The sequence below is a fragment of the Haliotis cracherodii genome, unplaced genomic scaffold (assembly GCF_022045235.1).
Source record: "Haliotis cracherodii isolate W230 unplaced genomic scaffold, xgHalCrac1.p SCAF_5, whole genome shotgun sequence".
In the NCBI taxonomy this organism is placed as follows: Eukaryota; Metazoa; Mollusca; class Gastropoda; order Lepetellida; family Haliotidae; genus Haliotis; species Haliotis cracherodii.
The window spans coordinates 60,860,225-60,886,181 of NW_027266308.1; the positions used below are offsets into that span (position 1 = coordinate 60,860,225).

The 25,957-nt window shown below is 40.8% G+C and overlaps 1 protein-coding gene across 1 annotated transcript in view; it reads left to right on the top strand.

The window, feature by feature from the left end:
* The window catches only part of LOC139444051 (galanin receptor 2a-like), a 72,023-nt gene extending 46,066 nt beyond the window's left edge, over positions 1 to 25,957 (top strand). Inside the window, exons 2-3 of the mRNA XM_071224956.1 lie at positions 18,628 to 19,045; positions 24,755 to 25,957. Of these exons, the coding sequence (XP_071081057.1) occupies positions 18,628 to 19,045; positions 24,755 to 25,699 (1,363 nt within the window). The 3' untranslated portion in view covers positions 25,700 to 25,957. The remainder of the gene's footprint in view (positions 1 to 18,627; positions 19,046 to 24,754) is intronic.

Genomic DNA, 25,957 nt, shown 5'->3' on the forward strand with positions numbered 1-25,957 from the left:
AACGATCCGGGGGAATCAAAGTGTTCTTTGTTCGAAATGCCAGTAAAGGTTGAACTCCTTATCGTCGAGCTTCATGTTGTGTTATACAATGTATCTGTGTAGGCGTGCATCAGCCGGATGCATTATTAATAGAGTGTGCTTACTTTGATTATACCACAACTGTTTCTTTACTTGAGTTAAATTAGTCTTACTTTACGGATTTGGTATTTCATGCAAAAGGTACCAGCTGATGGGTAACCGAGCACACAGCAGATTGTTTAAAAGTTTACGCTTCTTCCTGCTCATGTAATCAGCGCCATCGCGTGGCCGGAGTACGGCTGTGCTTCGTCTGGCAACAAACACTCATTTATAAATGCAAATTATGTGAGTGGCGGATGTTACCAGAAGGACAAGACATGCTTACCCTTTTCGGGAACACCTGGTGTCATCGGGGTGTTCTCGCTTTGCCGGCTGGTATTTTTCTCATTAAACAAATCTTCAGACCGAGATAATCCCTGCAACAATAAGGATTAAGCCTATAGTTAGTTCCAGACTCCTGTGAATACTGAGGCATGCATAGAGAGTTTAATTGTCTTGACATATTCTACCTGTAACACAACTTGTGCCCATTGTGCACTAAACTCTGTTCAAATTAGTGAGTGAGTGAGTGAGTCTCCATTCAAAATGTAGCGGGTTTTAATAATTACGATTCACACTTTACGAGGATTTTTTTGTGGGAGCTGTTTCTATTTAAAGTGTGTACATTCCCAAGTTTGCTTGCTCTTTGCTGGTTTTCATTGGTAGATCTGATTTCGGCAACATCACGTCCTTGCTTGTCATCACCGACCGACACTAAAACTCGGCACTACTCCAAACGTGTTTTAAATTCGTGCATGCTAAATCATTTTCCGGTTTAGTATTCTGTCAGTTATTTTCAATTTCGAAGTCGCGCTTTTTGATGTTACCCATCCCGGTGGCCAGCAAACCTTTTGGGAAATTTGCAAATCAGAAAGGCTGTCAGTTCTGGAAGTATTGGTGGGTGCGTTGGTACTTTTTTTTACATTTTTCTGGTTAAATGTGATTTGGCGTTCGAAAGGTTTCTTAAAATAGGTTGGTTTCGAATTCCTTTCTGCGAATCGCAAAGGATTTGTTTTAACTTTATTTCCGTGTTTCTTTTCTTGAAAAAGTAACAACGGATTTTTACAGTCAATACAGACGGGGATGGATGCTGAGAGATATCGATATGGACGTACGCCCCAGCATCTGTGTTGCCGTGAGAACGTCGCACGTGTTATTTGTAGAAAGCTAACAACCTACTCCTTTTGTAGCGTGCAAAATAGATTGATTATTAATTAATTCTTCCCAAGATCAGTGGGATTAACCTATTGGTTTCTGTTCTTGAAGGGTGTTCGCCGGGAAGGAACGTAACTGGTGTATTCAGTGTATGACAGTCTATATGTGAGTGGATGAGTGAATTTCTTTAACGCCACAATTAACGCTGAACCGAGGCGAACTGCAAATAGACTCCTCATGGTTAACAGTGTCAAAACCTGTGCACGGTAACAGACACGCAACACGTGATTCATTGTAAGCACCTGAGCCATCATTGAGGCAACAATGCACAGAGCATTCACGTGGGTTCTGTCCGGATTTTCCTATATTGTCTTTACCAAGGGTGTGTGCGCGGAGGAATGACGCGGGCGCCGGTGAACGGCTTAGGGCGCGTGCGTCTAAATGACCGTCTTCTAGCTTCGATTATCGGACGTCTCTGTTAAAGCATTGGAGTAACGATAACCGTAATAATAAGATCGGTTTGAGGAAGGTCCAAGATGTGAATTAATATGTCTGCATGTATGCTCCTCACTACGTCTAATATCTTACCATTCTGTTCGATCCCTGCTACGTTATACCAAAAGACGTAAGATGGTACTTGTTGTTACCCTGCCTGGCGTTCGGTATAAAGGGGCTAAAAAAGGACTGGCGGCTCGGAGTCAGTATGCTGTGTTTGAGTTGGATATTCATGTTACTTTGCGGTATGGCAACTCAGTGGGCTGACACTATAAAGTCGGAATTAGTCCGGACTGGTCTAAGCAGCTACCCACATGTAGCAGGGCGTGGAGTCATCCCACAGATGACATCCTTACCTTGTCAGCTTGCTGACGGGGTTAACGTCTTTGGCCACGTGGACAAGGCGTCCGACCTCGGATCAGAAGGTCCGTGGTTCGAATCCCATCACGGGACTCGAAAATTTTATGGCCGCTACACACACACGTCAATATATATACGTGCAGCAATTTGGAATGTGGCGTTAAACCCCATTACACCTCTTATCAATCAGTAATTGCCTTATCTTATTGCACGCATATCAGTATCATAGAAAGTCAGACACATCTCACAAATGCCTCTCCCAAACTGCTATACATCTGTCACTACAAGGAAAATAAGCTGACATTTCCCCATATCTTATTAAAAACACAAACATTGAAAGTCTGTGGTCGAATTTATGATGAAACATTTGCTTAAACGTAAGCCAAGTAATGTATTCAACCTTACTAAACATCTTTAATCCTAAAAAATGCACATGGTAAATGGCTATGATTATATTCAGTTTCTTTTATGTAGTGTGGTGGGTGTGTGGATGTAAGAATTATGGGTTGGGGGGGGGTGTTTGTGTGTGGGCGGGATTGGGGGTGGTGGGCCTATCTGCGTGTTTTTTAATACAAAGAGGCATGAGACATACAAACTGCATACTATTCATATGCATACATACAAAGTGCTTTCTGGGGGAAATTGTCATTAACTTATCAATATCAGTGGCCACATTGGCAAGGTGGAGTATATAATTATGTGTGTAACCATTACAGAGATGGACCTGATATATTTCCATTCAGAGTGTACTTAATGATTAATGCATGGACAAATATGAAAAATTGCATGGATTGCATCAAAGGCACTATTTGATTGATTAAATTGCGCTAAATCTTCCAAGGAAGTTAATCATCCCCTAGGGATTGGCGCAGGTTGTGGCTTACACCCACCTAAGCATCAACAGTGGGGGTTTTATCAAGCATTATGTGTATATTTTTAAAATATAATCATCGCATCAGCTTTTTGCCAATGTCATTTATGTCAAATTAATATATCACCGCTGATCCAAATTTGAAAACTTGTGTGTTTGTGGAAGCAACACGATGATTTATGTGGGGTATTTTTTAAGCCGTTGTCCATTCATTGGCTTTCCAGCAAATGACGTTTAATGTTGTGTCGGATTGTGAGCGTACAGATTCGGAACGGATGTAATTATCAGCCTGCCACGAGTAATCCACACAGCCAATTTTCTTCGTTTGACCATAGTCTTTATCTTGGGCCAGAAAACACGTCATGGGGAGAATTGGCTCTGTCATTTGTGAAGCGCCATTACAAAAACATCGCAGTGAAATTCTCCTTAATTAGCAAATCTAAGTGAAGTGCCGGCTACAGAGATGCATGGCCCAAGACTTCAGCTGATTACTCCTCGTTGAGGAAGAATACCCGAAATATCAAACTCGCCTAAGCTCTTGCATAAATGCATGCTTCTATATTTGTGTGGGTTTAAACATGATGCGGCACGAACAACAGGTTCATGTTAACATGCAGTGATGTGATGAAAACTGGAATGAACGCAGTATTCACATTAGTATCTACTTTATGTTCTGAAGAATGTTCTGGCCACGGGTGGCCCAGTCGTCTAAGGCGCCGCGATTCGCTGTGCAGAGTTGCGTCCCTTGGGCACGCAAGAAACCTATGATTGTGGGTTTTAATCCCGATTCGCCCCGATTATGTTTCAAGGTTTGTCAGCACTATACCCGTGCTCGTGGGTTTCACCGAAGTGGTAAACGTCTGCGACATGCATCCCTTCGGGCTTTCCTCCCACATTAAGCTGACACGCCGTGATATGATTGGAATAATTTTTAAAGCGGCGTTAAACCCAACTCACTCACTCACTTCTGAAGAATTGAATACGTGTATTGCATGATAATGTGTGTTTAGTAAATCAGTATTTTAGATAAATGACAAGGTGTTGGCTTAATGGCGGAGGTAACCGTTGTGGCAATAGACACGATCACTTGCATTGCGCTGACAAACTAAAGATCATGATATGAGATAACATTATCAAATATCAGATAACGCCTGCAAATCTGAAAACCCATAATATCAATCAACACTGGAGTGAGTGAACTTGATTTAACACCGCTTTGAACAGTATTCCAGTTATCACCGCGTGTCAGTTTGATATGGGAATTAGCTCAAAGTGATCCAAGTCTCAGACGTTTACCACTTTGGTGAAACCCACTAGCATGGTCTGGTGCCGACAAACCTTGAAACATAATCGGGGCGAACCAGGATTCGAACCCATAATCATAGGTTTCTGGCGTGCCAAAGGGACGCAACTCTGCACAGCGAACTGCGTCGCCTCAGACGACTGGGCCAACCGTGACCACTTAATCGACGTTGTAAAATATAAAGGTTATCAGTAATTTTCGCTTTCTACGTCGCCCTCGCAGTTGTAAGTAGATATGACTTTACACTGGCATTCTCTGACGTCATAACTTTGTCTGATGTCCGAACTTTGTTATACGTCATTTCCCGCCTTGAAAACAGAACCCGCTGGGTTAGCAGAATGTGGAGAAAACACAAATGAACCGTAGAAGTTCTGATATTTATTGTTTAAACTTAATACATAATCCATTGTGCTGAGTCACAAATGCCACTTTTTATGTTAACTTGACGGTTGTCATGTCAACTAGACGGTGTAACTTGACGTTTTTGTTATCTTGACGGTTGCCATGTCAACTTGACGGTGTAACTTGACGTTTTTGTTATCTTGACGGTTGCCATGTCAACTTGACGGTTGCCATGGAAACATGCTTTGGTGATGGATGAGTCATGCCGCGTTTGCAATACGTCACTATAACATGTAGATGGCATTAAGAGTGAGTGAGGATGCGGTTCAACTACGGTTGTATCAGGTTGGATGAGGGTCACAGAGGATTGCACTGGTGCGTCAAGGATCCTATAAAATATGACACTCAAATCCGGTGAAGGTGGGTAGCCTAGTGGTTAAAGCGTTCGCCTACGACCCGGGTTCCATTCCCCACTTGAATAGCATGTGTGAAGCCCATTGTGGCGTCCCCCGCCCTGATTTTCCTGGAATGTTGCTAAAGGCGGCGAAAACCCGTTACTCACTCACTCAAATCCGCGAATCTTGGCAGCTAAGGGACACAACTCTTGTGTGCGACTTGTAGCCATTGGACACTGGGCCAGGGTACCCAGAAGGGGAATTTGTGCGTTAGATACAAAAGTGTTCAGCACGTTTCAAACAATTTGTAAAATCATGATGCAGGCGTTTCCACACTGTAGCCACTATTATTGCATGACCCAAGACCAGGAAAGGACACTTTCTTGCATATATGTACGTTAAAGATCTTCTTCCCGAGGCAAGCGTGTCCACTAGCCTGTAGCAAAGCCTTGTTTCTACCAGACCTTGATAAAAAGACTAGTGGACGCTCTTGCCTCGGGAAGATGGTTACAGATAATTAAATCAAACCTCAAACAGCAATAATAAGATCTGAGTGTTGACTTCAATGATAACATCATATTATATGTATTGCTAGATATTCCCTAGTCAATCAACGGGTGGTGGAATGGCCTGACGGTAAAAGCGTTGGTTCGTTACGCCGATGTCCCGGGTTCGATTCCCAAAATGGACACAGTGCGTGTAGCCAATATCTGGTGTCTCGTACCGTGATATTTCTGGAATGTTTTTAAGAGTGTCGTAAAACAATTCACTAAATTAAGTGCATCAAAGATAAAACGAACGTGTACATATTCAAACCTCATTGACGAATTCGTCGCTCTAAAAATTGTATCATGTTTTCATCACATTTATCATTTTTTATCCATTTCGGTCGATTGGCGTGTTTAGTCGATGTTTTCGTTTTGCCGTTACAGCAACAGACTGCAAGGAGATGTTGAGAAGAAGATGACTCATCACGTTTAGTATAGGTATCTGTAACCGAGTCACTTCGTGAAAACAGATTCAATGACATTCTGCGCCCAAAGTGAAGAATTAATATAAGCAATAAAACCGTTTCCTTAAAAGCTGGTATAAAGTTTCACAAACGTAATTGAAAACCATCAACATGCTCGTCAGGCTCTCTGGCATTCATATTGCCACATTGTCATGACTGGAGATGCCGTGAGGAGATTTACAATTCTTTGAAAAATGAACATTATAGCATGAACTATCACAAATATCACATTCTACTACTTCAAATAACGGCTGCACGGGTGGCCAGACAAATGGCTAATAGTTATGTCACACAAACTCCTTCAAATGTTACAGGAGCCTTTTGTATGCGGGGATCATATGCTACAGTATCTCAAAGTTTGCTTAAGATATCGAAATCATCCAACAAATATAGATTGGAATATCACGGTACCCAATGATTTGGGCCGCGATTCGCTGTGCAGAGTTGCGTCCCTAGGGCACGCCAGAAACCTAAGATTGTGGGTTCGAATCCCGGTTCGCCCCGATTATGTTTCTAGGTTTGTCAGCACCATACCCGTGCTCGTGGGTTTCACCGAGGTGGTATAGGTCTACGACCTGCATCCTTTCGGGTTTCTTACCACATTAAGCTGACACGCCGTGATATAACTGGAATACTGTTAAAAGCGGCGTTAAACATAACCCAATCACTCACAAACTCACTCTTCAAATCATTATATTGCCTTCTGCCCCTAGCATTTGTCCAGCAAGGAAGTCTTATAACTTAGGATCATTATTTTAGTGGGCAAAACGATTTTTTTACTTTGAAACCATGATACACGCACTTCGGACATTTATATTGTATTTATCAATCAGGGATGAAGCGGGATTTTTTTTTCACTTTCATAAAAGGAACAGGTTTGTTTGTTTGTTGTATAAAAACGCACTCAGCAATTTTCCAGTCAAGCTATATGACGGCGGTCTGTAAATAATCGAGTCTGGGCCAGACAATCAAGTGATTGACATAATGCGCTTCGATCTACGCAATTGGGATACCAAGACAGAAAGCCTGACCACCCGATCCTGTTTGTCGCCTCGCACGACAAGCATGGGTTACTGAAGACCAATTTTAACCCGAGTCTTCACGCGTCTAAAAAGAACAGGGCTACCTTGTAAACACGCAATTTCGTGCTAAACTGTTCCACAAATGAAACTAAAATCTCGTTCTCCTGGGAGTAATAAACCGGCGGATGTTATATTGTTCGCTATTCGTTGTATTGAATATCATTCCCTACGGTACACCCACATGGAGACGCTACCCATCACTTGTTTTACCAAACATAAGCCATAATATTTCATCACAACGTTCTTTGATGTGGGCTTCAGCAACAGAGTGAATCGTAAATGTTTGTCAGATGATGTGAGCGTGGAAATTGGTGACCAACACTTCAAAAGCGTTTCTGTAGGACCATGTGCGATTGAGCAAAATCATTTGGTTATTATGCTAGAGATAAACCGCAGATAAACAGCATGGTAGATCCTCTGACTGACCTCCATCCCCTAAATGGCACTGTAGTGGCATTGAATGCACATCTGTGATATAGATTTTTCATCATCTTTCAAACAGCCTACAAGCATTTGCCGTCCGTATATGTATCTTTGACATTTTCATGTCAGAGACGACCGCCTCCGTGGTCTAGTGGTAAAGCGTCCGCCCGAAGAGCGGAAGGTCCAGTGTTCGATACCCGGCCGAGTCATACCAAAAGACGTTAAAAGATGGTACTTGTTGTTACCCTGTCTGCGCTGAGCATTAAGGAGATAAAACAAGGACAGGTCGGCTTGGAGTCCGTATACTGTGTCTGAGTGGGGTATTAATGTTGAACTGCGGCATGGTATCTCAGTGAGCTAGCACTATAAATCGGCATCAGTCCGGACTAGTACAAGCAGCCACACACACACACGTACATGCACGTCGCACGTCAAATCATATACATGTTGATCTGGCTATGCTGAATGATGTGTTGTTGACACTGGTTCATACAGCAAATATAATTCATATGGCGCATATCTCCCATGGATTATTCCCTAGCAAGATATGATTATATTACACGTATGTCTCTTAACACACATGATGATGTCATACTTGGTGATATTAATCACACAATCAGGTTTGTTACATAAACTACAAACTTATCATAATCAATCATTATATAACATAAATTTCAATTAAAGCAAAACAAAATTGGATTTCACATCCAAAACAATTTTCAATTTATACTTGAAACATGCATTCACCATTTCCATTTTACATATTGATTACAAAACAAAGACCAGGCTACCTTCTTTCATTGGGTGCAATAAAGCATGAAATTAGAATGGATTCCATCACACCGGGAGAAGAACACACAATGGTAAATGGCATCTTATATAAGTCAACTTAGGGTTGTCACGTTGTTATTCCTGATCGAGGTTCTCCATCTCAGAGGATGTTCGTTCTAAAGGTTGGACGAACAATATGCCTTCAGTGTGGTGCTGCAGACATGAGGATATTGTCCGGCAGTAGACGGTGCCTCAAGATAGACATCAATTGCGGGGAAATTACGCTTTCCGGGAAATTAGGACACATCCCACCTGACGACCCCCAACCATTGTAGAACAGTAGACAAGACTCATTGTTGGGAGGCAGGACTTGATGTTGATGGTCATCAATGAAGCCAAGGGTGCTTTTGGCGATAGGCTACAGGGACAAAAGTCAGTTGTCCTGAAACTATAGCCATTGTCCAGTGTGAGAAGCTCCTGGCAGCTGAAGGTCAAAGGAAAGTCCATGGAAAGGTTAATGAAAGAGTGGAGTGGCGTGAGTATGGTGTTACGCACTTTTAACAATATGCCAGCAATATGGGTTTCACACATGATTGTACCCATGTGGGGAACGAACCCAGGCCTTAGCCGTGACGAGCGAACGCTTTACCCACGGGGCGAAAAGAACTTTACTGCCTGGGGCGGATGAAGGGTATTTTCATATTTCGTTTTATTAATGTTTTGACACAAATATCTATCATGGGCTATTTAGGGACCGATCATTTGATATTCTGAAATGCTTGAAACAAAGGTTTTATACAATAAATTACTTGACATGTCGAGTGTATATATAGATTCACTCGGAAACAATTTGTTTGCAACATAAATTGCAAATGACAACACATCAAAATACATATTATGTTCCATTCCCTTTTCACTGTTTTCATGTTAATATCACTATCACTTGATAAAACTTGACCATGCCACTTCAAGCGAAATCAGTAAGCGTTCAAGTCAAACAAACTTCATCTAAATGTATTTTTGACCACTAATGTTTTTTAAACAAGTTTGTTTTTGTGCTGCTAGTACTAGTCTGCATATGCCGGTTTTATAGTGCAAGCCCACTGCAATGCCAAGCAGCAGATTAACATGCAGACCCCACTCAGACACAGACTCCGAGCCGACCAGTCCTTGTTTTTCCCCGTTTATGCCGAACGCCAGGCAGAGTAACAACAAGTACCATATATTGACGTCTTCTGGTATGACGTGGTCCGGAACCAAACCATCGACCTTCCGATATGTTGTTATACTCTTGCATGTGTAACATGAAAAGGAAATAAGTCAATATGGTGGCCATCATAATCTTGTAGTTTCCGTTTCAGCAAAGTCTTTCCAAAAGCGTACATCCATGAATACTCAATAAATGATGTATTAAATCATATTATAACAAAGCAAAACATATTCAAATCAAACATTTCCGACACTATACCAAATGTCCCACACATCAAACAAGAAATAACCAATTCATTTTACATCGACAGAAATATATCATATTCACAATGTAAATACACACAATTCATGACATTTTGGTCTCTCTGTGCCACCTGTTCGTTTAAACCCAGGAACTTGCACAATCCAACAATATGACACTGGAATAGTTTTTGTTTGTTATCATCTATAGATATACTTTGTTACTTGTATGTATTTAAGATTGCATGTGAAGTATATTCTGTAAACTTATTGTTTGTGTAGGACCGCCTCCGTGGTCTAGTGGTAGAGCGTCCGCCCGGAGAGGGGAAGGTTCGGGGTTCGATCCCCGGCCGCGTTATACCAAAAGACGTTAAAAGATGGTACTTGTTGTTACCCTGTCTGGCGCTCGGCATTAAGGGGCTAAAACAAGGACTTGGCGGCTCGGAGTCAGTATACTGTGTCTGAGTGGGGTATTCATGTTAAACTGCGGCATGGTATTTCAGTGAGCTAGCACTATAAATCGGCATCAGTCCGGACTAGTACAAGCAGCCACACAAACACACACACGTACATGCACGTCGCTATATAAGTGCAATAATCTTGGACGCGACGTTTAACCCCATTTCACCTAACCTCACCTATTGTTTGTGTACTCCAAAAAGAAATAAAATCATTAAAAAACAATTTTGAAAATGAATACCCAATAAAAAGTGCTATGCGTCCAGCAAAGTGCAATGAATATGCAAAAGCAAATACATCATGGCTTTTACCACACAACGAAAAAAGCTTGTTGAAATAATGAGTTTGAGAGTATATATCAAATTATATATCATAATCTAAGCCTCGTGTGTAGGGATTATTTGCATCAATTGATGTTTTTGTGCTTATTCATTTGAAGCAAAAATGGAAAAATGAATGTTAAAATTATCGAGAGGTTTCCGATGCATCTTGTCATATTTTAAATGAATTATTACAGGTTCCAATACAACTGCAATTAATCCTATTCACTTGTCAAAATGCATGTAGGGAAAAAATGACAGAATGTCATTTTCAATTCCGCTCTCGCTTCAGCAGACGCAGAAGATGTGTAATATTCTAAACCACTGACAATTTTCACGAATCAGAATTAGCTGGAATTGTCCCCTTAACTCGCGAGCAATTAGGATGAGTGTTTGTAGGTTTCCTCTTACACACTCTCGCCCCGGACAAAACCACTTGGCGTGTAATTTGACAAAATGCTTGGGGTGAACCCATCACCAATTCATTGCTTGAACCAAAAACATGACAAACAGAATTAAGAAAAAATACACCCGGGGGCTATCTGCAGCGACATAGCTTTCAAAAACTGGATGTTCTGAAAGGATGAACATTTTTACAGATTTTTTTTTTGTCAAAGCGTTCGTCGCCTCTTCTTCCTTGAAGAATTTCTCTTTTGAAAGACGAAAAAGAAACCACTTACGACAAGGGACTCTGTCTTTCATTTAAAGCTCAAATAGAAACTAATTACATTTTTTGTTTTATTTTCATTAATATCAGGGCAATCAGACGCCATGTTTCAAATCGCATGATACAATGAAGTATCGCTTGTCCGAGAGTGCTGTGCCAAGTAAAAATTCCTATTGCACAGATTTAGAGGAGACCTGTTGAAAGTGTTTCGGACTGGATTAAGTGCGTCATTTTGCCATTTGTTGAGTATACAAACTGAGGACGAGTGAGCGAGTATTGTTTTACGCCGCTTTTGGCAATATTCCAGCAATATCACGGCGGGGGACACATGAAATGGGCTTCAAACATGTCCCATGTCGGGAATCGAACCCGGGTCTTCGGCGTGACGAGCTAACGCTTTAACCACTGGGCTACCCGATCGTCCCCTGAGGACCAGGAAACAGAATAGGAATAAACCTATTCTGTCCCACCCTCTGTCATTCAAAATCTGTCTGCCCTATATCAAAAGTGTGTGTAAAGTTCCCACTGACCTGGCCTCAGATACGTGTGTGAATAAGTGCTATTTATAGTAATACTCATCTTCCCGAGGCAAGGGAGTTAACTGACTATAAAAGTCCAGTTTCCACCCTTGCCGAACTAGGCTGGAATTATGGGGTTATATTTAGGCTGGACTTACGAGTCTATGCATAGTCTAATCAAAATCGCGTTACGAAATCATCCGGTTCGTAAACTTCCGTGCATATTTTGGTCGACTGCAGGACTTTCAAAGGATGTGTACCGTCAACTTAGCGTCAACTGATCTTTTCCAAATCCCAGAAATCCAGCCTAGTTCGACAAGGGTGGAAACTAGTCGTTTACAGTGAGTAATACTGAACTACCATATGCATTATATGTAAGCATTACTACATTAATAAGTTGATCAAAGATCTTCGTATTAGTGAGATATCAAATAGTGCTACATAGAACGCCAGTATGTTAACCGAGGAAGAAATACGCCAAAACCACACATCAGTACCACGCCACCTGTTGTGAGATACTCAATGATATGATGCATGTAATATTCCCTATGATGCTCGTATTAAATACAACATCATTGAATAACCACTTATTTTATTTTTCAATGTTTGGTACCGTCAAACACGGGTGTCTACTAAAAGCCTAATGAAGGACCCATAAAACAACATGTATATACAAGGAATTTATCTTACCGACATGTTTTCATCTGCAATTGTAAAAGAATTAAAACGAATTCAAAATTGATAGAAAACAGTTGTTCGATTGAGCTGAGGTTAACTTGTGCTGTGTCACATGACTTCCATAGACTCGGAAAAAGCGTGCGGCTTTTTGCTTCGAAGCGGGGTATAAGGGATTTATTTCCCGCTTAGAAATGTACTTCCCTCGCAGGCGGGTACCTTGTACCCGAGTACGGAAGTTGTCCAAATGTAATATAACTTTATAATTGCAATATCAACTTTTCGTCGCCTGATGGTCCTATGTCCTTTGGTGGTTTTTTTTGCATTTTCTTTCCAAATAGGTGCTTTTCTAACATTGTTTTGAATTTTATGAAGCCCCTGTTGCTGGAAAGTAGTTTCTTAGTGATTCTATGTAAAAAAAAGTCTTGACACAGATCATGTGACAAGGAAACGAGACCACATAGTTCCAAATCATTTGGAGATAGAACTATTTGGTTATCATTTATCAACTGTAGAATGTGAAGATTGGGAGTGAATTGTGTGGTCTGTGACCTGAAGTAGTAAGTAAATTGTGATGACTTCATTACAATAAGCTGACTCAAGTATGTGATCTCTCCTCTGGGTGAAAACTTTGGTCATAAATAGTCAGACTACGCCAATTGAATTTACTAATGGAGATAGAACAGTATGGATCTGAAAACAAGATGACCCAACTTCTTTGGTACTCTTACATAAAAATAATATTTATCTGTAAATGAGAACATGGATAATTACTTTTGCTTTAAAAAAAGTGTAAATATTTGTGTATTAAATTTTGTTTGTTTCATGTGAAATAAAGGCATATCGTTTTTAGTTAATATTATACAGCACTTCAAATTTTAAAATATCATTTACTCAAATACAGTAAACTACGTTTATAACGGCCACGCTTATAACGAACTGACCGATATAACGAACTTTTTTTAGTCCCGGCCATTTGTTGTGTATATGTTGTATATATGCTTATAACGAACTACGGTTATTACGAACAAAAATAAGTGGACCCTATGTGTTCGTAATAACCGAAGTTTACTGTATTGGAGATAGGACATTATGGTTCTCAGGCGATGTAATGTCTCTATGTGTCTAACCATAGAAGAAAGTTTCACACGAATAACACACCTTCAGAGGATAAATTTAATAGTACCACTAGTTAGAATATGTATTCCCTTATGGCGTCATGTTTAATTAGGAACAGCTAAGCGTGCATCACAGAATGATACATCCACCTGGTTAGCGACGTCTTCATTGGAATAACCTTCCTCAAGGCTAGCTGTTTTTGGATTGAAGCTTATCAAGCTATCTTTAGCCATCTTTATCTCCATATAACATTCATGTAAACTAATTACCATGCATATATTCCCCTCTTCCTTTGACGCTGAGAAACAAGCACGCTTGGCAAGCATTCAGTAAGGCTGGCACGTGTAGTTAACTCTACTGTCATCTGATCCGCCTTAGGTCATCAGCTGGAACTCATGTACCAGTGTTAAAGTACAAGTGATGCCTGGGTTCTAGGAGAGGGGAAGCAAGTATAAATGGCATTAGAAACCCTGCGGTTTTCTCATTAGGATCAGTGATTGCTTTATTTAAAAGCAACTTTAGTCGTGACCTTTGATGTCTGTTAGAGAAGTTTCTGCTGGTACTAATAATTATGGGTAAAATGGTCTGCCGTGGCTGGTTCAAGGTCCCGTTGGTATGTCATCTTTTGAGTTACACTAAAGGGGTTATCGTGGTGTTAGGTAAACAATTGCCCATCACGTTTAAGACAAATATGCCTCGATTAGCCTGGTCGTTAAAATATATCCGAAATACTTGCATGCAAAACATCATCTCACATTTTATCGGAAAAATAAATAAGTTGTCGCTGAAAATTCTTGAATAAAATAATTACGCAAGAAGAACAGGTTGGAGATTTTATCGAAAAAATAAATAAGTTGTCGCTGAAAATTCTTGAATAAAATAATTATGCAAGAAGAACAGGTTGGAGGTTTTATCTCAAAAAAATAAATAAGTAGTCTCTGAAAATCTTTGAATAAAATAATCATGCTTCAGCCTGTTGAAATAAAAAAGAAATTGCCTGCCACAAAAAATAAATTGTTGATAAGTGTTTTTGGTTTTTTTACAAATTCAGGCTCATAGTTTTAAATTAAGAAATGATCTGGTTTTGTAACTGTAACTGAAGAAATATCCTATCTCGTTACAAAATCTTGCATACCCTGTCGGGATAAGCGTAACAATGTAGGTACCGAACGACCTATGCTGGTCGTAAGAAACGACGAAATGGATCGGATGGTCAGTTTCGGTGACTTTGTTGATTGGTTGTCACATCAGCCCGACGGCGTGCAACATTGCTCATAATATCAATCACTGGGATACCAGTTCCACACTCACAGCTGGAATATTGCTGAGTGTGGCGTTAAATAACAAAAAACCTAGTCGACGTGGTGTCTTAATAGCTTCTGTGTCAAGGTATAAAGTTGCGCAACAAGCTACATCATGACCTGAAGACACACTGACATCCTTACCTAAAGATAGTTCAATTAACTACATTTGAACCATGGCTTCCTAGTTGCGATAAAAGAATTATTGATTCCGTATCATTTAATTTGATGATAGAAGAGTTTGACGATGCATGTGTACCATTCTGAACCCAATTAAATATACCACGTGTTGTACCAGCGTTAACAAATCGACACATTCAAGCTAAACGCCAATAGTATTTAGAGTGTAGGACCTGGGGAAATGCCGGTGATCCCGTGTGACGTTTTCACACGAGTCCAGATTCACTCTAGACTTTCGCAATCCGCATGGACGTGTCTGGGTGCGTCCTTACGAAAGTCATGCGAGCGTCATCGTACGTCAACATGACAGATTTGCAGGGGGTAAGGATATGGGGCGGGATCACTATGACCGCCAGAACGCCACTGCCTATTTTGTCTTTGGATGGTCACTGGCCGGCACTACCGAGACAAGACACTGACCCCAATAGCCGTTTGCCGTTGCAGTTGCTGTTGCCGTTTGCGCCCCATGCTGGTCCACGTTTGGTCTTTCAAGACGATAACGCTTGTGCCAAACCTGCACATAGCGTAACTGACTACCTCCAGATTCACATTACCAGAATTCAATGACCAGTCCTGACCTTGACCCCATAGAGCACGTCAAGGACATGATCGGGACACGTGTACTCCGACGTCAAAGACCATCCGCTACGTCAGTCGAACTAGAGCAGTGGAGTTTTCATCGATATTTGCGTTTGGTTATCAGAGTGAGTGAGTGAGTGAGTGAGTGAGTGAGTTGGGTTTAACGCCCAAGGGACGCAACTCTTCACAGCGAATCGCGCCGCCTTAGACGACTGGGCCATCCGTGCCCCCTGGTTATAAGAAGACAACTGTATTTAGAACTAACTCTGTTACTGATTGAGAACGTTTGGTTTGACGCCGCTTTAAACAGGATTCCGGTTATATCACGGCGTGTCAGCTTGTGGGAGGAATGCCCTAAGAGATGCAGGTCTCAGACGTTTACCATTTTTGTGAAACCCACAAGTATGGGTATGAGGTTGACGAACCTAGAAGCATGACGGAGGCTAACCGGATTTGAGCCCCAAATCAAAGATTTCTTGCGTGCCCAAGGTACGCAACTCTGCACAGTTGCCCCCGCTATTACTGAAAGTTTTCCCTTCATTTCGTAGCATGTGCGCATGCATCATTAATGCGTAAGATTACTAATAAGCGTTAAATACATAGCCCTGGCAATATCTGAACTTTCTATTCATATATTGATCATCTCCTGCTCTGTAACTATAGAGCAAACGTCTATGACTTCATGTTTGGAACAGAAGCAATATCGAAAATAAATATCAGTAAGCAGCAATTAGTTTCTATTGATGATATAATGGCGACATTTTTTATTCTGTTGTCTGACTGGTCGTCTTTATTTCTGTTGCATCAAATATTTGTGATATCAAGTCAAACATGTCATTAGTTGCTTGTAAACCGTTTTGTTCTTTGTCGAACTTTGTTATATGCTTAAAATCATACATACAGTTCTAATTGCAAAAGTTCTTCACATTAAAACACCAAACACATGAAAGGAAAATCAATTTCATTTTGGCACGTGGAAACATATGTTTGACAAATTGATCAAACCATTAATAAAATATAGAAGTTCAGATTGAACAATATGACATATACGTATGCTAATCATGACACGAATATAAATACTGATCAAAGGTGAATAGGACAAACGAAATATATATGTAATGTGTTCTCATGACAAATATAATGGTTCGATTACATCTATACTTTTGAACTTACCTGACATTACAAACATACGTCGACAATAAAACATCTTTTTCTGACTATTCGTTTTAAGTTTTTGTTGGACCTCAGCTAGTATTGACAATGGTGTCTCCAATCGTTATACCACACGTGTTGAGAGCGCATCGAAGGTCTCTATTGGTGTTCATACGAAAGGACTTTAATTTACAAGCAATTATAAATGATTGATCCCTTTCATCCCGGTACGTTTCTGCGTCCAGTGTATCTATTATAAACCATGTGCCAACAAAGGTATGTGTGTAGCAATCAATGAGTGAAACATGTTTCAAGAATGAGCGCATATCTTAACAATTTGCACAGGCTTCGAATCTTGTAACATCTTTGTTAACTGTAAATAATGCTTCGATTGGAATGGATGTATTTGGGACAGTTTATCAGAATAGGGTATTCGCTAATGTATTTTATTGGCAATTACGACAATGGAAGAGTTTGTTATTTATATCATCAATTTAAAAAGTGCTCCAATGGATTTTAGCCAGTATTTGAAGAACGTTTAAGGCTATATAAACAGCGTGAAAATCATAAGATAACAAAGCAGCATGTCAATAATTTATCATATTTGGTATGTCAGATACTAGTAAAACGGTATATCATGATAAGACGTATGCTGGCAGTCAAAAAGACAATCAGGGTATCTTGTTAGTTGAGAAGCAGTCTTTGTCCCTAGATTCTTTTAACAAATCATCCTATTCGGTAAAATTAACCCTGTCGTCTGGAAACTTTTAAAGCGCCTTTAAGACTACTGTAACAAACGTAACGACAACTTTCACAACGCATTAACAGTCTAGGAGTCTAGTAGGAAAATCCTCTGATTCAATCTTCGTTAACTTACAGAGATACCGTACCATAAGTATAATATATATATGAATGTGTTACGGGTATACATGTGCTTTAAATCTGCTGTTTGTTACCTTGCACTGCTGACTAGCACATGGCAGGGTTGAACCAGGGAACTAGTAACGTGCGCTGGCTAACCGGTTCATTTGTAAACATCCTATCTATTTATGTGAATAGATCGTAGGCAAAAATATATCGTGAACGTTGGCGCATGTCATTTCCATCATATATCATTACTGCAACCTTAAGATATATTTGAATGTTAATGAATTATATTTTGTGTTTCTTCATCTATTTCCAAAGAAATCGTAATAAGCTTAAACAGCTGTGCGAGGACTGGAAATTCTGAAATTCGTATTTGCAGAGTTCTGGTACTTGATGGTATTAAATATGAGGTCGTCATCAAATCTAAAATAGGGGATTGAATAAATTGAAGCTATATTATCTTAACAAAATGCACAGGCAAGCGTTAAATTTGTAGGTGAAATGAAAACAAACCAGACAATCAAGTGGTGGACCAATACCCCAGTGCCTAGGTAACGCCTGTTGTTTATACTAAAGACGATAGTTAATTTTGAACTATGTCTGCTGCTTTTAAGAAAAGAAGTTCAAATTTGTTCGTTTTGCAACACAGTGGTTGGGGAGGGGGTGTCAGTCTTAATGTCTCGGCCAATCAATTCTTTTGCAGTTATGAGAAATAAATACTTATGACGAAGCAAGTCCACCAGCCACCAGCAGAAACAAGGAAACCGAACGGAGTAGTTGCAGATATGTAGGGACGTGTTCTTTCCGTCAACCTTTAATTCAAAAGAACACTGGTATGGTCAAGCTTCCATGACATTTTCAAAAGGATCGGGGGAATCCAGACATTTAATTAGACATATCTGAAATAAAAACAACTTAAAAGTGTACGTGGCATTTTGAGGTAAGTAATCTCCTGTAGCCATGGTGTATCTCCGGGGTGAAATGATCCATTCTAACCCATTTCCTTCATTTCCAGGTACTACGCCATCGTACATCCTTTGTCCGCCATGAAGATCAACAGCAAGTCACGAACCCGGAAAATCATTGCAGCGACGTGGCTCATCCCCATTGTGCTCGCATCTCCGTATCTCTATTGTCGAAGCTACGCCTTCGCCATTGGAAGCCGTCTTGGTCAAATTTCCAGACAGATATGCGTTGACCGCTTCGACGACATAGACGTCGCTATGTACGGAGAGGAAGCGTGGGGGACGGGAAGGTTCCGGCAGGGCTTCTTCATCTTCCTCTTTCTTTCTATTTACCTCATCCCCATGATAACGATTCTGGTCACATGCATCATGATCGCCATATGCCTGCTTCAGCCAATCTGCATCAAACGTTCTCCGCAGCTGGGCCGGAAGGACGCACGACGCAGGCATGAAGAGAATAAACGGAAGGTACTGATTGGCTAAAAGCCATTATATGTTGACAATGCCTTTCATCTGATGGTTTATAGAGAAGCTGGTAATGACAACCTGTCTGGTATCCTCACAGACGTTACAGTGACCATTATCATAAGATGAGAATAACAGACAACACTAACGTCTAAAGTGCAGATAAATGACAGCTAGTTCCGATAATTTCATGCATCAAAACTGAAGATGATCATTTTGATTGTCAGAGTAGTTAAGTGTGACGGAATCATTGAGAATAATTGCAGCTTATCACCGTTGACCTCGGAAGGATTCATTGATTGTCCGACCAGGCGTTATATTACACAGTTATTATTTCCGGACAAGGGTTCTGCATAATTATACATATTAATATACATATTATATATTTGTAACTTGGAATCTAGTGATGCCTATCGTATCTTATATGGCGAGGTGAGGTGAAATTAGGTTTTGTCGCGTCCAAGATTATTGCACATATATAGCGACGTGTGTGTATGTGTGTGTCTGCTTGTACTAGTCTGGACTGATGCCGATTTATAGTGCTAGCTCACTGAGAGACCATACCGTAGTTTAACATGAATGCCCCACTCAGACACAGTATACTGACTCCGAGTCGACCAGTCCTTGTTTTAGCCCCTTAATTCCGAGCGCCAAACAGGGTAACAACAAGTACCATCTTTTAACGTCTTTAGGTATGACGCGGCCGGGGATCGAACCCCGGACCTTCCGCTCCCCGGTCGTATCTAACTTGGCTCGATTAAAGGGTACGAAGAAAACAGATAGCAACTTATGCATCTAGTATGTCCGTTTCAGAAGCCCAACGTGACACTTGGCACCTATGATGGGAACATTGATGTGTTGATGGATGGCGGATGACTCGAGCTTGTAGGGGCAGATAAGCAGCACAATATGCATTCGTTAAGTACTCCTGTTACCTGGCACGGTGGATTCATTAAATTGTGGTGGCACAGGTCACAAATCAGGTGAAGTTAAGCAACGTCGGTCGCGGAGAGTAGGTGGATGGGTGACCACGTTTCGGCAGCTCGGTTCCTGGAGGATTCCGGAGCTTCGGTCCCACCACACTGAAGCACAAGTAACTTTGTTCGAAGTGTGCCTCTATTCACCCAGCAGGGAATGGGTACCCGGTGGGATGAGAATAGGTGCTTTTTTACCTTCTAGCGCCTAACAGGTAATATCGGGTGTATACTCCTCAGGGAGCTGAGAACGATGGTTGAGCGCACATTGATTTAGGGACCGGGGTAATAATGTCTGAGCGCTTAGAGCACGCTTATATATGAAGTACAGCGACATATAAATGGACTATTATTATTTATTTTTATTATTACTTTGGGGGTTAATGGGGGTTAATGGGGGGGGGGGGGGGGGGGGGGGGGGCGAAGAACACCAAACAAAGCATGCTGATGTTATAGATTCACACAATGTTAAATACACCCTGATACACTTTATACTAAAATAATGGTTGCAGGTCAGTTAAAGTATGAAAATCTAACATCGATCTGAAACTAAAGGGGTCGTATTGCAAAAGGGAATATTTTTTCCCAAGAACACATTGCTAAAGATAAGAACGTTTAGTGGACCAGCCTGGCATGCACAAACCATTACTAGGGATCTACCCATCCTTCGAAGTTACGTCATTTGTAAACTTTCCAGCCGAAAGAAGATGAAATGGACCAAACTGACTGTCTGGCATAGTAATGATCTTCCTTTTTGCTCGAACTTGAATTGAAACCAAATTTAACGAAAAAATCCATTTATTTTAATCTCCATGTCTATTGAAAGTGGACACTTATTGTTTACTATGTGTGTTTTCTGAGCACGTTTTATGATTACAAAATGTCATTTCAGAGCTAATCAAATGTTGTAAACCCATTAAATGTTGTGCTTAGTGCGCTACAGTAGAAGACTTACAATTCATTGCTCAGAAAAAAAATATATTTTAAATTAATAGCAGAATAACTTTAGAATTGACGTACCTTCACGAAGCGAATCGCGAGAGAAATTGTTTTGTACATAATGACATTTTATATAAACGTGTAATGAAAAATATTTGCGAAGACTAATGTTTATATGGAATACATAAACGATCTATACTACTTTAAAACTGGACTTGGGAATAACGCAAACCTCTCTTCTAACATTGGGAGGTATCTATATTCGAACTGGATTTCGGATCAACTCAATCCCCAGGTTATATCTGCTAACATTGGGAGGTATCTATATTGGAACTGGATTTCAGTTCAATTTCGGCTAGCATGGGGGAGGGGGGGGGGGGGGGGGGGGAACTGGAACTGGATTATACACAAACTCAACATGTATACCTAGTTTCTATCTGATCGAGCAACATGCGATGGGAAGGTTCAATATGCAGTTTACAGCGAAATCATTGTGTAGCAAATCGGAGAAGCCGAGTGGACACGAATGTGGTTGCAGCGCTTCGTCTGAATTCGTTATTGTCCCCATTTGGTAGTGCAGATATTTCAAACAATTATGGACATGTTTTTTATAATGTTGTGCCGTGCTAACTCACGGACATTGATTTCATACATCTTAGTAATTCGACCAAACAAAAGCAATATTATCGTACCACGATTCGGTACTGCATTGGCCCAGATATGTGCGTGCGTGCGTGAATGCGTGCGTGTGTTGGGTTTAATAATAAATAACACAAGATATATCTCAATCCAGATAGTGCAGATTCAGACCCCGATCGGATTCACGCGGAATTTATTTCTTCAAGATTATAGTCGATTAGGTCGAATTATTGCATATGAGAGACACCGATCTTGACATGGGTCCAGATTAAAGTCAGCTTGGTCCAAAGTGAGGACGAGTGAGACGTCCATCATAAGGCATAAGGACGCAGATTAGAGACGTGGTTTCTTCATCCACGTGGTTTATCATTACCTACGGGGACAAAATGTACGTATGAGTTTGAAACCGCATTTACCAGCTTCTAATATCACTGTCTGGCTAGATCCTTTTGAGACGAGGTTCGTCTTTGGCACTTAAAGGAGTCTTAAGCTGTCGGAAATTGCAAGTCCCATCACGTTTGATTCAGGTCGTTTTAACACAGCCTTGCCTGTCAGTTACTTCAAATTGTACATCAATCTCGTGGCTTATGATAACACTTATTACATGGACATAATGGGCTGAATCTGCCCCTCGAACATACAAAGTGGCTGACCCTGAAAACGTAGGGCCACACTCAGGACAGCGAGTTTAAACCCCTTAGATCATAGTCCGTCCCATGATGGTGACCGTTCCCATAGCTAATTTTTTTACAGGTTACTTTTGAGGATGAAAACACTTTTGTCTCTTCAACACACTTAAGACGACAGAGTCAAAACACTGTAGGATATAAATTGCAAATGTAAGCTTCACTATTCGCAGGGACGTGTATGTAGTCGCAACGAGGTTTGAGTCTCAAAACGGAACGTTTGCGAAAGCTGCGCTCATAAGGTATAATGACACGTTCAGCAATTTTGCAGCAATATCACGGCGGAAGTTATCGAGGAGGAGATTCATAAGCTGTATCCACGGGGAATAAGACGGGTACAAGGCGTGATCACTTTAAACACTGCACTGCCCTTTTACTTCTTCTTTTGCTCAGAGTGTATATAACGTATGGGTGCATAGCTGATCAGACTAACTTCTCGTGACTAAGGTGATTAGTTCGACGTTAAGTCCCGATGGTGTGGCTTAATTTGCTCAAATTCTCAGCTATGGTATACTTGCCCAAGAAGCAGTTATCCCCAGACTAAGACACGATAGTTTATTGATCGCAGCCTTTGAGATAGATATTTTATCATCTGCATATTTGCATCGAAGAGGGATAATAATATGTTTTTCATTATGAACATACAGTTTATAACTTCTCAGGAAAGGTAGGTTTCTGGAATTTTTTCTACACACAACGCCAGACTCTTTATGTTTTAAAAAAATTATTTCTTACATTTTTCAATTTGTCAGTGTATTTTTCTTTTTTCTTTTATTCTGGTCCCATCCCTCCGGGTTTCAGTTATCTATCAAGAATTCAAGTTATATCTGACTAATTAAATGAACTTAAGGGATTTATTTAAGTTTTAATGTGAAACTGGTGAGGGTTTATTCATCCAATCTATAATATTTTGTTGTTTTATTTCGGGGGCGGTCGGGTAGCCTAATGGTTACAGCGTTCGCTCGTCACGCCGATGACCCGGGTTCGATTCCCGACATGGGTACAATGTGTGAAGCCCATTTCTTGTGTCCCCCACCGTGATATTGCTGGAATATGGTTAAAAGCGGCGTAATACCACACTCACTCACTCACTGTTTTATTTCGGTGTGTTTCACGTATGCCATCCTTCTGGTATGACACAAAGAGATATTTTATGGGCGCTTGTGTTCAATTTTTCGTTTTTCGACAGATTCCTTCCTGGATCTTCTTTGATTCTAAAGATCAAAATAGGACTGAGGATTAGGCCATTTGACGGGCATAAAAGTTTGCTTCAAGCGTGTGTCTGCTATCTCACATCCATTTATCAGCTAATTATTCTAAAGCAGAAACAGTATCCCCGTTTTGGGATGATCTCGAACTTTAGCTTAATAACTATCTTTCACAACAAAATAAATTGACAAAATGTCTTATTTGGTTTGATTTACTGTAATACTTTAATCAATCGTATATCTTATAGGGGAAGGAGCATGTGCGTGTATATGGAATCAAAGGAATCAAACCGAAAATAGATAGACTTTTAAAACTACTTAACAACATGTATTCAATCAAGAAATTATAGTTATTGAAAAGGATGCCGAAAATAAATTTAACAAATTATGGTGACATTTATTCTCAGCATTTGATTCTCTGTTGATACATGCTATGTTTGATTTTAGTTGTGTGTTGCAACATTTTAGTTTGAAACGTGACACTGTTTGTTTCAAAACCTTTAAATTATAAAGAATGTATTGTGTCATTCTGTTGCAATCCGAAATATGTCTCGATTGAATACTGCATTACTCTACAACTCAGGGAACAGTAAAAATATAAATATTAAAAAAAAAAAAAAAAAAAAAAAGTTTCCCCGTGCACTAATTATCACTCATCGCCCAAGACTGATGACAGACATGGTCCCTCCGTCTGTAGGTCCTTGTTGTTGTGGGGCGGTCGGGTAGCCAAGTGGTTAAAGCTTTCGCTCGTCACGCCGAAGACCCGCGTTCGATTCCCGACATGGGTACAATGTGTGAAGCCCATTTCTGGTGTCCCCCACCGTGATATTGCTGGAATATTGCTTAAAGCGGCGTAAAACCTCACTCACTCACTCACTCACTCACTTGGTGGATGCATGTCACAGTATTCCAATTGTGTAGATCGATGCTCACGATGTTAATCACTGGATTGTCTGTTCCGGTCTCGATTATTTACAGACCGCTGTCATATAGCTGGAATATTCCAGAGTGTGGTGTTAAACAACAAACAAACAAATAAATCGGTGTGGTTTCTGGATTCAAAACGTTTCGCAGGTTATGCAGGTCGTGAGAGGTGACTTTATGGATCGGGCGGTCAGGCTGGTTTAAATGCTTCTTACCGTAGCGTTGGGTCGTTGTTCAGACTCGATTAATAACAGACCGCCGTCATATAGCTGAATTATAACTGACTACGGTGTTAAACAACAATATAACATACATATATATTCTTGTTTCCTATTGTTTCAGGTTGCCCGGATGGTCATTGTGATAGCAATTGCCTTCATCGTTGCATGGTCGCCTCAGTACTGGGTCAGCATCGTAAGCCAGATCCAGGCCTCCTACAACAACGGCAGCAGCTTCCTCCACAAAAGCAACTTCCTCTTTACGATGCTTATGACCCATCTTTGTGGCTTCCTCAACAGCTGCATCAACCCCTTCATCTACAGCATAATGAGCAAAAAGTTCCGGCGGAGTTTCAAACAGATCATCGGCACGTTCCTCTGTTGCTGTGTCTCCAAGCACATCTTCCGTTACCAGGACAGCATGAACGCAACGGCCTCTCACAGCTATGCTCAGACCACACGACAAAGCATGACCGATGTTCGAGACATGCACGATTGCCATATCAGCGAAGCGGCTTCTTCCGGCGGAAGTAGCAGTGGTGGCGCGAGCCAACATGGCCGCGGTTCCGCTTCGAGTAGGAGGAGCAAGGAAACAAAGCCAAGTCTTGATAAATCTGGCAAGAAGTCCACGGGATTTGGTCGGTCGTGGGCGGCGTATTCTAAAGACAATAAAGCTGGTTATAATATAATGCTGAAGTGTTTGAAAAAAGAGCCAGTTCAGAGGAAAGACGCTGAAAAGAGTCAGAAAATTTCAGACAAAAAAGAACTTGTTTCTAAAAAGACCACCGATTCGGATACTGATAACGTTCAGTCGGACACGTGTCTTATAGCGTCTGGAAGTTCAAAGACATATCGATCTAATGAGTTTCTTAATGCGCATGTCGATACATGTTCCGATTCTATAGATTCGGACGTAGAACTCGCTACATCACGTGATCAGATCAATGCCATAAGGGAGGAACACCAAATGACCTTGAGGCCCTTGAACGGTCACTCCTGTGAAGGGGCCAAACACTCACATTATATTCTCAACGGCAAAACATCCAATGGAAACTGTGTCCGGTTATAAGGTCACAGGCATATATCCGCCATTCCGTCCGGAAGGATGTATCATACTCGGCAAAGTTCGATGAATTCCAAGATACACCTTGGATATCGGAAATGTCCGATGTTTTCCGACTACACGCTGGTGCTGTTTTCTGTTGCCTTGTAATTTCATTGTGGGAGGCTTTTGGTTTGAATATATTCCAAGGATCAGTTCATGCGAATTTCTAAAGGATAGCTCTGCCATACTGTGATTTCCATGTCGGAACATACAAGGGACTTT